The 13,365-nt window shown below is 47.6% G+C and overlaps 1 protein-coding gene and 1 long non-coding RNA gene across 4 annotated transcripts in view; one reads left to right on the top strand and one right to left on the bottom strand.

Moving 5' to 3' along the window:
• The window catches only part of LOC119965340, a 63,733-nt gene extending 58,015 nt beyond the window's left edge, over nucleotides 1-5,718 (bottom strand). Inside the window, exon 1 of the long non-coding RNA XR_005460493.1 lies at nucleotides 5,602-5,718. This is a non-coding gene — a long non-coding RNA (uncharacterized LOC119965340). The remainder of the gene's footprint in view (nucleotides 1-5,601) is intronic.
• The window catches only part of LOC119965339 (solute carrier family 22 member 5-like), a 216,447-nt gene continuing 208,525 nt past the window's right edge, over nucleotides 5,444-13,365 (top strand). The window contains exon 1 of one of the 3 annotated variants that reach the window (XM_038795968.1): nucleotides 5,444-6,395. In XM_038795968.1, the coding sequence (XP_038651896.1) occupies nucleotides 6,006-6,395 (390 nt within the window). In that variant the 5' untranslated portion in view covers nucleotides 5,444-6,005. The remainder of the gene's footprint in view (nucleotides 6,396-13,365) is intronic. The other 2 variants (XM_038795967.1, XM_038795969.1) reach the window with 2 other exon arrangements.

The raw sequence follows: 13,365 nt of genomic DNA, 5'->3' as shown, positions 1-13,365 counted from the left end.
TAATACCATGCCGATTCCGATAGACTTTCCAAATATCCCGTTACTACTTCTTTGATAATGGATTCCAACAATTTCTGTAACCAACAATCCTGGCATTGGACTCCAATCTGATGCTTCTGCTCAAGTGGTAGGGACAGTACAGCTGCACCACAAGTACTCCTACTTGCAATGTTATAAGGGACAAACATAAGATGAACCCACTTACACTTATATCTATTCACAACCTTCCCCAAATATCAACATTTGATGCAGATCTCACTCACTGTCAAACTCTGATGATGGGCTTTTAGAAGACATAATAGCCCAAAGTGGGGTCTAATCTTTGGAAGGAGGAGCGCCTGAGTGGGCCTTGCACTAATCCCTGATCATAGTGTGACCCTGGCCCATTTCCTATGTCAGTGCTCATAAACAATGTTATTGCCAGAAAGAGAAAGAGACTGGTTACGGGAAAAAGAGGCCCTCTGAAGGCTTCCTAAAGTAGGGTGCCTAAAACTATGCTCAACATTCTAATTGCAGTCTAGCCCTTAACTTGTATGGGTTTAATATTACCTCTTAGTTTTATACGCCCCATCAATAAAACCTAAGATCCCACATTTATGTAGTTTAGTGTCAGTGTGTGACAGAAGTTGCTAATGTGAACCATCAGCTTTGTTTATATGCTATTTTAGTGGCAGGAGTATGTGTGATAATGGGCTGCTTGGAGTGCAAAGCAGGCTCTTGGAGTTGAGATGGACCTGTTCAGGCTGTGATCTTTTCACTACTGCACCCCAGTCTGACCATGTGTGTGCTGTCTACCACCAGTACAGACATCTAAATGCACTGGCAGGACGGACTGATTATTTTGACACCTAAGGAAATAACAATATTCTTCTTGGTCAATGCAGCAATGTCCCTGTTGCTTGGTACAGCCTAATCTTAGCCATGAATTCTGACAGCAACACTCATCACACCACAGTGGCCCCGTAATCCGAGACTGAAACATTTGGAATGCTGTGTAAGTTGAAGGAGAGTCAAAGCTTCTCAATCGTTGCTTTGGAGGTCGTACATGGCATACGGTGTACATCCAGCCACTTCGTGTTGGCGTCAACAAGGATAAAGAACCTTGGAAAGGGCCGGCAAAGTCGGCGTGGAGTCGAGCCCCAGCCATTCCCACAGGTGGAGGTGCGCTGCTGGTGGGATCTTCATCTCCTCTTGGCACAGATTGCCGTGCTGGGCAAGCCGTTCAATCTCAGTGGGCGAGATTCTCCGACCCCGCGTTCTCCGGTTCTCTGCGTTTCTCCGGCCCAGATGGGCCGAGCGGCCGCAAATAAAAGCCAAGTCTCGCCGCCGCTGTTCTAACATGCTCTGAGCCGGCGGGACCTCGGCTTTGAAGGGTCCAGGGGCGGCCTGTGGGGGGTAGGGGGGTCCGACCCGGGAGGGGGGGGGGGGGCCTCCGATGTGGCCTGGCTCTCAATCGGGACCCACTGATTGGTGGGCTGGCCTCTGTCTCTCGCCATCCTTTCTTCCACACTGGCGCCTGTACTCCTGTGCCATGTTGGGTCGGGGCACGCGCGGATGAGGGAGCCACCGCGTATACGCGGAAGTTGCGCCGGTGGGACTGCGCATGCACGAGTTCGCGCCGGACCCACTGCGCATGCGCGCATCCCCCAGCGCCCATTCCACGGCCGGATCAGCAGCTGGAGCGGCGTGAACCGCTCCAGTGGCCTGCTGGCCTCCAGCATTGGGGCCGTGTTGACGGCGTCGAGAAAAGTTATGCCGTTTCCGACGGCATCAACACTTAGCCTCAGGATCAGGATCAGCGAATCCCGCTGTGACTATGCCCGGCCACCACACGTAACTGTGGGCAAACACTCTGATGTTAGACACCATGGGGTGCCGGTTATGGAGGTCCGTAAAGATGGGACCCTGTCCCTTCTTTGGAACCATGATGTCTATCCCCCACAAGGGGATCTCATTTTTGACACCGAGTTCCACTATCTTTGGCGGAATCACCTTTAGATCGCCAGGTACCGCCCAGGATGCTGGACCGCATACAGAACAAAGTATCAAACTCGGGCTAGGTGGGGGTCTGTTTGGGTCCATGCCCGCACCTTGGCTGCCGTGATAGGCAAGGTGTCCAAAGAGTGCAAGGCAGCGTGGACCTGGAGTGTGTTGGCATTCTGGTCGGTCGTGGGATCTGACTCAAGACGTCCACGTGTGGGATCTTTGTACCAGGTGATGTTTTAACATGTACTCGTAAGCTGCCAGGAGCAAGGTCATCCTTTGAATATGAGCGGACGCGATGGGTAGAATTGACCATTCCTGTTTAAATCACCCTAACAGGGGTTTATCATTGGTTAGCACCGTGAACTTGCATCTGTAGCTGTATTGATGAAACTTAACGGCAACACCACAGCTGAACCCTCCTTTTCAATGTGCGTATAATACGGGTTCAGCTGCGAGCATCCGGGATCCGAAAGCTATCAGACACTCCATCCCGTTGTTCATTCGATTGTCCAAGATTGCCCCGATGCTGTAGGACAAGGCATCGCAAATAACCACGAGTGGCCTCGTAGGGTTGAAATGGGTGAGTAACCAGGAAGACGAGAGCTGCCGCTTCACATCTGAGAATGCTGTCTGCTTGTTCAAACCTGCCCTTTTTCAGGAGCTGGTGCAGGGCAGCCAACAGTGTGGCAAGATCTGGGATGAACTTGGAGATACGCATGGCTCATATCGCGTTTTGTGAAAGAAAGCCCTACTGGACCTCGATTCAAGGTAATGATCCAGCGGCGCCCATTTCCAGTTCCATCAGGATTGGGAGGCCGTTGGCACGAATCGTGATATTTATCTGCGTCACCTTTATTGTGTAGAGGCAGTTTAGCTGCTGGCAAAAACCCGTAAGTTCCTCCCCGAAGTGTGCGTGGGACAGGGGAGGGTGCCCATGCCATGTGGGGAGATGGGCTGGCAACGCTTGTCATGGCTGCGTGGATCGCACGACTTGCAGCATCCAGAATCAGGCTCCTCAGGGTCAGAAAAGAGGGCCCGTCCAGCTCTCGGGATCCTTGGTGCTCGGTCAAACTCTCGGCGGGCAGCTACCCAAGGCCGAGATTCGGGATTTTCTTGCTGGGAGAGGAGGTGCAGCCCAAACTGAGGACCTCCATCCCTGCAATTCCTAAACGCCCTGCTCCACACTTTTGTATGATAAGGCTATCGCCATGGCCCTCTTGAGGTCTAGCTGTGGTTCGACTAACAACTTAGTGGTTTTGGATCCCGCTGATCAGCCTATCCCGCAACATCTCGGTCAGCGAAGCCCTGAATTCGCAGTAACCGGCGAGTTTCCGGAGGCGGGCCATAAACCCCATCACAGAATCTCTTGAAATCCATTCAGTTGTATTAAAGCGGCAATATTGGGCAGATTTGGAATAGCTGAGGGTCGAGATGCCACCCTAGCAGGGTGACCAATTCCGCAAACGACTGGAGTGCATCAAACTCTTGATTATACCATAGGTGGACGACGGTCTTGCTGCTCATCCCTGACGATGGCTCTGTCCGACATGCTGCGACCAGCCGCCCATGCCAGCACCTCACGCCATGCGGTTGGCAAGCCAAGGCCTTCCCGGGGCCCACAACGAGTCCGGAAGAGACGGCACCCGGCCGCAGCTCCACTTTACCCTCGTCGCTGGTGTTGGGTTTTGCGGAGGCGACCACGCCTGAGCATAAATACAGTAGTCCCCCGTTATACCGCGGGTGTTCGGGTCCAAGACAGCCACCCGCGTTGTATCCGAGCCGCGGATATCCAAATGAATGAACAAGAGGAAACATCGCTGACTGTGCTGAACATTGCTGAATGGAAGGGCGTTTTAAATAATAAACATCAAAGTTCGTTCAAGTCTTAAATCAAGTTTTAAATTTATTAAAATATATACAATAATATATACATACAATAATATACTTAAAATTGTACTTACAAGCATATTTTAAAAAATCATTAAAAAAAGTCTGTGAGTTTCTTCTGGCACATCCCCTTCCTCATCTTGACTTGTGCTTGCCTCTGGAGGTTCTTCAGGTGTAGGATGTATATGGGGTCGAAGTCCTGTTGCTCTGTGTATGCTATGAGCCACTTCAGGTGCGTGATGGCATCCGAGTGGCTCTTTGCCACTGTGGGCTGGGGTTCTTCTTCTTCTTCTGCCTCCTCTTGGGTGACCTAGTCGATGATCTCCTCCTCTGTGAATGTTTCTGCGGGTGCCATGTCGTCCTCTGCTGCAATGGGTAGGTTCTCCATGTTGATGTGGTGAAAGCATCTAGGAGACTTGAATTTGCCCACAATCAATGGCTTCAGCTTGTGTGTTCCCGTAGCATTGCTGGCAAACAGGATGGTGAGCCTGTTCTTGGCTTGCTTGTACCCCAGAGTCTTGTGGGCATCATCCTTGACAGCTAGGGTCTTGTCAGGCAGCATCTTCCAGTAGAGCCCTGACTCATCTGCATTGTAGAGTTTCTCTGGGGTCAGCTCCTCTTGCACCATGTAGTTCTTGAGGATGTCGGGAAAGGCTGCTGCTGCTCCTGAGTCGGCGGATCTCTGTTCACCACTGATGGTAACTGCACCTATCCCATGTCTTTTCTGGAACCGATGGAGCCAACCCTTGCTGGCTACGAAATTGCTGTCCTCTGGGTGGAGCTGGTGATGGAACTTCTTAGCCTGAATCCTGATGATAGGTCCAGATAAGGGGGTGCCACCAGACTGTTCCTGGACAAACCAGGTGAACTCAGTCTTCTCCAAGTTAATGTCACTAGCGTTCCTTGCCTTTTTCCTGGTAAGCCCTTCACTCTGAGAAACTGTCCCAACATATGTTCCTAAATTGGGCTCATCTTTCACCCACCCACGGATGGTTGACTCTGGTACACCAGTCTCTCTGGATAATTTTGCCTTTGTTTCCCTGTTTCGAAGCCGGTCTATCAAATATATCTTTTGCTTTACTGTGTAAGACTTGCGCTTAAACATTTTGAACGACAGTAACTGAACTCGAAGATACCTGCACTTTTAAGACGACGTATCCCTTTTATGGCTGGGTAATCGGGCTAATCGGTCGCGGCTACTCATCGCGGCTAATCGTTCTAATCATCGCGGGTAATCATCGCTGCTAATCGGTCTAATCATCGCGGCTAATCATCGCGGCTAATCGGTCTAATCATCGCGGCTAAAAAAGGTGCTGTTTCAAAAAGAGTTTAAAATGAGTCAAGTAAGTTGGGGTCCATAAGCCCCCCCCCCCCCCCCCCCCGCCGTATATCGCGAACCGCGGTATTGCGGAGCGCAGTATAACGGGGGACTACTGTACCCCCTAATTTGGCAGGGGGGGGGGGTGGAGGGGGAAGGGAGGTAAGAAAACCAATGGTTTGATAAACACACAAGACTTTGGCGTCCGGGGTGTGATACCCGGGTGATGCCGCTCGTGAAGGAGGCCCCGCCCCCTTCCGCGGGGCCGCTCACACCCTGCAGGGGGCTGCCTCGCCCCGCCCCCCCCCCCCCCGCCCCCCGGTCTCGGGTGTAAATTAAGGTAAGTGAAAGGAGGTGGGGGAGGGGAAGGGAGTTAGAGAGACTAAATCCAGGGGGAAAAATAAACAAACCAGCTTCCGTATGGGAGTAACTGCCTTCATATCCCACACGGCCGACCGCAGCAGGGCCAAAAATCCCTTGTCGTTCCTGGTCGCTGTGGGCAGAAGGGCGACCTTGGCGGTAACGGTGGTCTCGTCGTCTTAAAATAAACCGTCTTTCGCCAAGTGTTGGGCAAGATCCCCGTTGCTCGCAGCCACCCTCAAACGACGGCTCTGTTTTAGGAAGTCCAGCAGGATCTGGAAGGAGCTCTGGGGGCCGGGTTAAGATGGGATCACTACTTAAATGTGGAAACGATTGAGGTTGAAATGAACTTTGGAATAACTCCAGGCTGTGATTCCGCTCCGCCCCCGAAGGTAAATTGCTGCAGTTTGAGGGAGGTCAGTCAGTCGCTGTCAGTCCTCCCGCTCTCACTAACATGCGGGATTACGATGAAATCACCGCTTTCCTGGGAGAATGGGGACCCTTCCAGAAAATGATCTTCTTCCTTTTGAGCGCCAGCATCTTCCCCAACGGTTTCTGCGGATTGTCCATAGTTTTTATCGCTGACGTTCCGGACCATCGCTGTTTAATTCCCGGGAATCTCAATCTGAGTGAAGCGTGGCTGAATCGGACTATCCCTCTGAAGCAAGAAAGAGGCAAACTCCAGCACAGACAGTGCAGACGGTACCGGTTGGATGTGATCAGGAATCTTTCAGCGACGTTTGTTGACCCAGATTCCATCAATATGTCTGAGGTGGAACAGGAGCCCTGTTTGGATGGTTGGGAGTACAGTAAGGATCAGTACATCTCCACCATCGTCAGCGAGGTAAGTGGCTGAAGGAATAGTCATTACATTTTGTCCTAGCTATAGGCAAAGTCGCCATAGTCGCAGATGACCATAGGCTGCTTTCCCCTTTTGAGTGAGGTGACTGGTAATAACCTGAGGAAGATGGGCCTTCATGAATAACCTCAACTGGTATGAGAATTGAACCCACATTGTTGACCTTGCCCTGCAGCACAAATTAGTTGCCCAACCAACTGAGTTAAATCAGTCCCTGAGTATAGATTATGAGGGTATCTGATATATTTAGATACCGTTGGAAAAATTAAAGCGGCAGATGCATTTGAATCCAAACATGACCTGGCAACTGCAATTCTTTACCTTACATATATCCTAATGTCTAACTTTGAACAAAGAAAATTACAGCATGGGAACAGGCCCTTCGGCCCTCCCAACCCTGCACCGACCATGCTGCCTGTCTGAACTAACACCCCCGACCCTTCCGGGGACCATGTCCCTCTATTCCCATCCTATTTATGTATTTGTCAAAACATCCCTTAAAAGTCGCAATTGTATCTGCTTCTACTACCTCACCCGGCAGCGAGTTCCATGCTCTCACCACCCTCTGTCTCGTACATCTCCTTTAAACCTTACCTCTCGCACCTTAAACCTATGCTCCCGAGTAATTGACCCTTGCGCCCTGGGAAAAAGCTTCTGACTATCCACTCTATCCATGCCCCTCATAATTTTATAGACTTCTATCAGGTTGCCCTTTAACCTCCAGCATTCCAGTGAGAACAATCAAGTTTTTCCAACCTCTCCTCATAGCTGATGCCCTCCACACCAGGCAACGTCCTGGTGAATCTTTTCTGTGACCTCTCCAGAGCCTCCACATCCTTCTGGTATTGTGGCGACCAGAATTGAACACTCTATTCCAAGTGCAGCCTAACTAAGGTTCTATAAGGCTGCAATGTGACTTGACAATTTTAAAACTCAATGCCCTGGCAAATGAAGGCAAGTATGCTGTATGCCTTCTTGGTGTCTCTTTTGTTTCTTGAACATTAGCTATTTTAGCTTGGCTGCAACATTGTTCCTGTCTCATAGAGCACAGAAAAGATCCTTTGGCCTATTGCATCTGCGATGCTCAAAAACAGCCACCTAACCATTCTGATCCCCGTTTCAAGCCCTTGTCCCATAGCTTTGATCCTGTGATCGCAAGTCCATCTACATACTTCTTAAGTGTTACTTTGCTCCATCTGCAGTCCAAGATGATTTGTGTAATTTACTAAAATTAATGTTTTGCAACCCTAACTTCAACTGGAACTTTGAGTTCACAGTCACAGATTCTACAATCTTACATTCAGGGCAGGAACTGTGGAATACAGTTTAAATGTTGCTAATTAATCGCCCCCTCCCCATGCCCCCATAACCATTGACTCCCTTTTCAATCAAAATTCAAACTCAGCCTTGGATATTCAATCTCCTCAGTTGGTCACAATAAAGGTGTAAGTTTCTTTTTCAAGAGGATATGCTTTTCCAAAATCAGAATGTATTTAATTCATTAAGCTGTGAACAATAAGGTGCCAATTGAACACACACTTTTCTTGTGCCAAAGAAGGAGCAGAAAGTAGTCAAGTCGCAATGGTCGTTTGACCATTATGCCAACATTAACCCCCCCGCCACCATACACACACATATTAAATATAAGTGTTCTTTGGTTGTCCTTGAGGCATAGATATTAAGCACAGCAGGTGGTTTTGTGGTTGTCGTCTGATGGGGAAGATTTTGGAATTATTGAGAGATTTTCATTGGTAATTTTCTGGTAAAGTGGTCTTCTTGAACATGATGGGCTGACTCAGCTCAATGGGCTAGACAGCTGGTTTCTGATGCAGACCAAGTCCAGCACGCGGGTTCAATTCCCGTACCAGCTTACCTGAACAGACGCTGGAATGTGGTGCCTAGGGGCTTTTCACAGTAACTTCATACTTGTGACAATAAAAGGTTATTAATATTAATTATTCCGAGGGAGGTGAGAGAGCAGCATTCAGCCGCTGAAGACTTTTGTGACACTGCCTTTGTCTCTTGCAATCTCTCTCAAGTGGCTGGGCAGTCTTGCCTTGAAATGTTTCCCTTATTGTGCATATCAAACAATTTTGGGATGTGCCAGTCTGTGGCAGGCATTGTTTCAATATCCAGTACTTTGCATTTTTAATATCCTTTCCATAGACAGTTGCGAGTTTTGATGGGTGGATTATCGGAAATGTCGCTCTCTTCACACTCCCCTGAGAGTGATTTGTTTGTTTCTCACCTTCACCTTGGAATGTTGCCTTGCAGTTTTAAGTGTTTTGCTCTGTCTCAGTTCGAATTGCAAAGCTTCCAGTCAGTTGAAAGTTGAAACATCAGGTTTTACAAAACTAAAGGGGCGGGGCATAACCTTGTGACAATGTATTCAATGACCCTGATTCAATGTGAGAACATAGAACATAGAACATTACAGCGCAGTACAGGCCCTTCGGCTCTCGATGTTGCGCCGACCTGTGATACCACTCTAAAGCTCATCTACACTATTCCCTTATCGTCCATATGCCTATCCAATGACCATTTGAATGCCCTTGGTGTTGGCGAGTCCACTACTGTTGCAGGCAGGGCATTCCATGCCCGTACTACTCTCTGAGTAAAGAACCTACCTCTGACATCTGTCCTATATCTATCTCCCCTCAATTTAAAGCTATGTCCCCTCGTGCTAGACATCACCATCCGAGGAAAAGGGCTCTCACTGTCCACCCCATCTAATCCTCTGATCATCTTGTATGCCTCAATTAAGTCACCTCTTAACCTTCTCTCTAACGAAAACAGCCTCAAGTCCCTCAGCCTTCCCTCATAAGATCTTCCCTCCATACCATGCACCATTCTGGTAAATCTCCTCTGCACCCTTTCCAGTGCTTCCACATCCCTCCTATAATGCGGCGACCAGAATTGCACGCAATACTCCAAATGCGGCCGCACCAGAGTTTTGTACAGCTGCAACATGACCTCATGGCTCCGAAACGCAATCCCTCTATCAATAAAAGCTAACACACCGTACGCCTTCTTAACAACCCTCTCAACCTGGGTGGACGCCGAGATCTCTGCTCATCCACACTACCAAGAATTTTCCCATTAGTCCACTACTCTGTCTTCCTGTTATTCCTTCCAAAATGAATCACCTCACACTTTTCTGCATTAAACTCCATTTGCCACCTCTCATCCCAGTGCTGCAGCTTATCTATGTCCATCTGTAACTTGTAACATCCTTCCGCACTGTCCACAACTCCACTGACTTTAGTGTCATCTGCAAATTTACTCACCCATGCTTCTACGCCCTCCTCCAGGTCATTTATAAAAATGACAAACAGCAGTGGCCCCAAAACAGATCCTTGTGGTACACCACTAGTAACTGGATTCCAGGCTGAACATTTCCCATCAACCACCACCCTTTGTCTTCTTCCAGCTAGCCAATTTCTGATCCAAACTGCTAAATCACCCTGAATCCCATGCCTCCATATTTTCTGCAATAACCTACCGTGGGGAACCTTATCAAACGTTTTACTGAAATCCATGTACACCACATCAACTGCTTTACCCTCATCCACCTGTTTGGTCACCTTCTCAAAGAACTCAATAAGGTTTGTGAGGCACGACCAAACCTTCACAAAACCGTGTTGACTATCTCTAATCAAATTGTTCCTTTCCAGATGGTTATACATCCTATCTCTTATAAACCTTTCCAAGACTTTGCCCACAACAGAAGTAAGGCTCACTGGTCTATAGCTACCGCGGTTGTCTCTACTCCCCTTCTTGAACAAGGGTACAACATTTGCTATCCTCCAGTCTTCTGGCACTATTCCTGCAGACAAAGATGACTTAAAGATCAAAGCCAAAGGCTCAGCAATCTCCTCCCTAGCTTCCCAGAGAATCCTAGGATAAATCCCATCCGGTCCAGGGGACTTATCTATTTTCACACTTTCCAGAATTGCTAACACCTCCTCCTTATGAACCTCAAGCCCTTCTAATCTAGTAGCCAGTATCTCAGTATTCACCTCGACAACATTGTCTTTTTCCTGTGTGAATACTGACGAAAAATATTCATTTAGCATCTCTCCTGTCTCCTCGGACTCCACGCACAACTTCCCACTACTGTCCTTGACTGGCCCTACTCTTACCCTAGTCATTCTTTTATTCCTAACATATCTATAGAAAGCTTTAGGGTTATCCTTGATCCTACCTGCCAAAGACTTCTCATGTCCCCTCCTGGCTCTTCTTAGCTCTTTCTTTAGGTCCTTCCTAGCTAATTTGTAACTCTCGAGTGCCCTAACTGAAACTTCACGTCTCATCTTTACATGTTCGCTGGGGAGTAAATTCCAAACACTAATGTTGTGGGCCAGGGTTCAGAGAACACCGAAGTATATCATGGAGGTCACCTGACCCGCAACTTTTAATAGATTTTGGTTATGGGGAGCACAAGGGTCCACTCTACGGGTGTTATGCAACAGAAACCTTAAGTATTTTAAAAATGAAACAATGTTTATTCTATGAATTCAGTTAACAATTTATAAACCCTACCATTTGTCAGTTGTAGGGAAGCTGCTGGAGAAGATACTGAGGGATAGGATCTATTCCCATTTGAAAGAATATGGGCTTATCAGTGATAGGCAACATGGTTTTGTGCAAGGAAGGTCATGTCTTACCAACTTAATAGAATTCTTTAAGGAAGTGATAAAGTTGATTGATGAAGGAAGTGCTGTAGATGTCATATACATGGACTTCAGTAAGGCATTTGATAAGGTTCCCCCATAGTAGGCTGATGGAGAAAGTGAAGTCCCATGGGGTCCAGGGTGTACTAAATGAAATGAAAACGCTTATTGTCACGAGTAGGCTTCAAAAATGAAGTTACTGTGAAAAGCCCCTAGTCGCCACATTCCGGCGCCTGTTCGGGGAGGCTGTTACGGGCAACAGGCTGGCTGGGCAACAGGAGACAGAGAGTAGTAGTGGAAGGGAGATTCTCAAAATGGAGAACTGTGACCAGTGGTGTTCCACAGGGATCCGTGCTGGTACCAGTGTTTGTGATATACATAAATGATCTGGAGGAAGGTATAGGTGGTCTGATTAGCAAGTTTGCAGATGACACTAAGATTGGTGGAGTAGCAGATAGTGAAGGGGACTGTCAGAGAATACAGCAGAATGTAGATAGATTGGAGAGTTGGGCGGAGAAATGGCAGATGGAGTTCAATCCGGGCAAATGCGAGGTGATGCATTTTGGAAGATCCAATTCAAGAGCGAACTATACGGTAAATGAAAAAGCCCTGGGGAAAATTGATGTACAGAGAGATCTGGGTGTTTAGATCCATTGTACCCTGAAGGTGGCTGCGCAGGTCGATAGAGTGGTCAAGAAGGCATACGGCATGCTTTCCTTCATCAGAAGTGGTACTGAGTACAAGAGTTGGCAGGTCTTGTTACAATTGTATAAGACTTTGGATCGGCCACATTTGGAATACTGCGTACAGTTCTGGTCGCCACATTACCAAAAACATGGGGATGCTTTGGAGAAGGTGCAGAGGAGGTTCACCAGGATATTGCCTGGTATGGAGGGCGCTAGCTATGAAGAGAGGTTGAGTCGATGAGGATTATTTTCATTAGAAAGACGGAGGTTGAGGGGGGGACCTAATTGAATCATGAGAGGTATAGACAGGGTGGAGAGGAAGAAGCTTTTTCCCAGAGGGGGACTCAATTACTGGGGGTCACAAGTTCAAGGTGAGAGGGAAAAGTTTAAGGGAGATATCCGTGGAAAGTTCTTTACGCAGAGGGTGGTGGGTGCCTGGAAAGCATTGCAGGTGTTAGAGGTGGGCATGATAGCGTCATTTAAGATGTATCTAGACAGATACATGAATGGGCAGGGAGCAGAGTGATAAAGATCCTTAGAAAATAGGCGACAGTTTTAGATAGAGGATTTGGATCGGCACAGGCTTGTAGGGCCGATGGGCCTGTTCCTGTTCTGTAATTTTCTTTGTTCTTGAACACACAGTAAACAGTTTATCAACTACCAATACTGATAATCCCCACAGATACAATACTCAACAGGTAACCCTTAATAACTTTCGAAACAACATAATCCAAAAGTCGAATAGACCCATTTTAACAAAGCCAGCAGGTTTGAAATCTCTATAGAAAGCAGGTATCACTTATAAATTATCAAGTGATCTGAACACCTTTTTAACATAGAGAGAGGGAGACTCCAACATCCTTGTAGATGAATACAGCTTTCAACTGAAAACAAAACTAAGACACACAGCAGCTTCCAGCTCAAAACAAAAGTAAAAGACAGAATCACATTCCAGCTCCACCCACACAATGGCATCACTGCAGCCGTTTAATAAAAACACATTTTTCTCTCACATGACACCCCCCCCCCCCCCCCCCCCCCGGAACCAAAACCCATCAACTTCAACATGGTTTCATATTTTTCACCTTTTCACTTTCTTTTCAGAAATATTGACAGTAAATACTGTATATGTTTTTTTAAAATAAAACAAAACACGCAAACATTTATAATAACATAGTCCATTTTAGTTCTTCCTGCAACTGGAATCCCTCTTGATTGACAGTCTCTTTGGACAAGAAAGTCTCTGCACGGTCCATCCATTTCTCTATGCCTCAGCATTTCTCTTTTAAGGTCAGATACTTTAGTTCAATCTGATCACAGAGCCCCTTGTAATTCTCCAACACAGGAGCATTGGCTATCACAGCCTTTAGTCCTTCAAATGCCTGTTGACACTCCACCGTCCACTGAAATTTGAGACGCTTCTTTAGGAAGTTTGCCAGTGGAGCGACTGCACTGCCAAAGTTCGGCACAATTTTCCGGTAAAATCCACTCTTGCCAAGAAATCGCATTATTTCCCTTTGTGTCGAGGGTATTGGAAACTCCTCAATAACATTGTTTTCACAGCCTGTGGGACTATTCGACCCTGTCCAATTGTAT

The sequence above is a fragment of the Scyliorhinus canicula genome, chromosome 4 (genome assembly GCF_902713615.1).
Source record: "Scyliorhinus canicula chromosome 4, sScyCan1.1, whole genome shotgun sequence".
In the NCBI taxonomy this organism is placed as follows: Eukaryota; Metazoa; Chordata; class Chondrichthyes; order Carcharhiniformes; family Scyliorhinidae; genus Scyliorhinus; species Scyliorhinus canicula.
The sequence above is the reverse complement of the archived record's forward strand: the minus strand, read 5'-3'. Positions and strand labels throughout refer to the sequence as shown.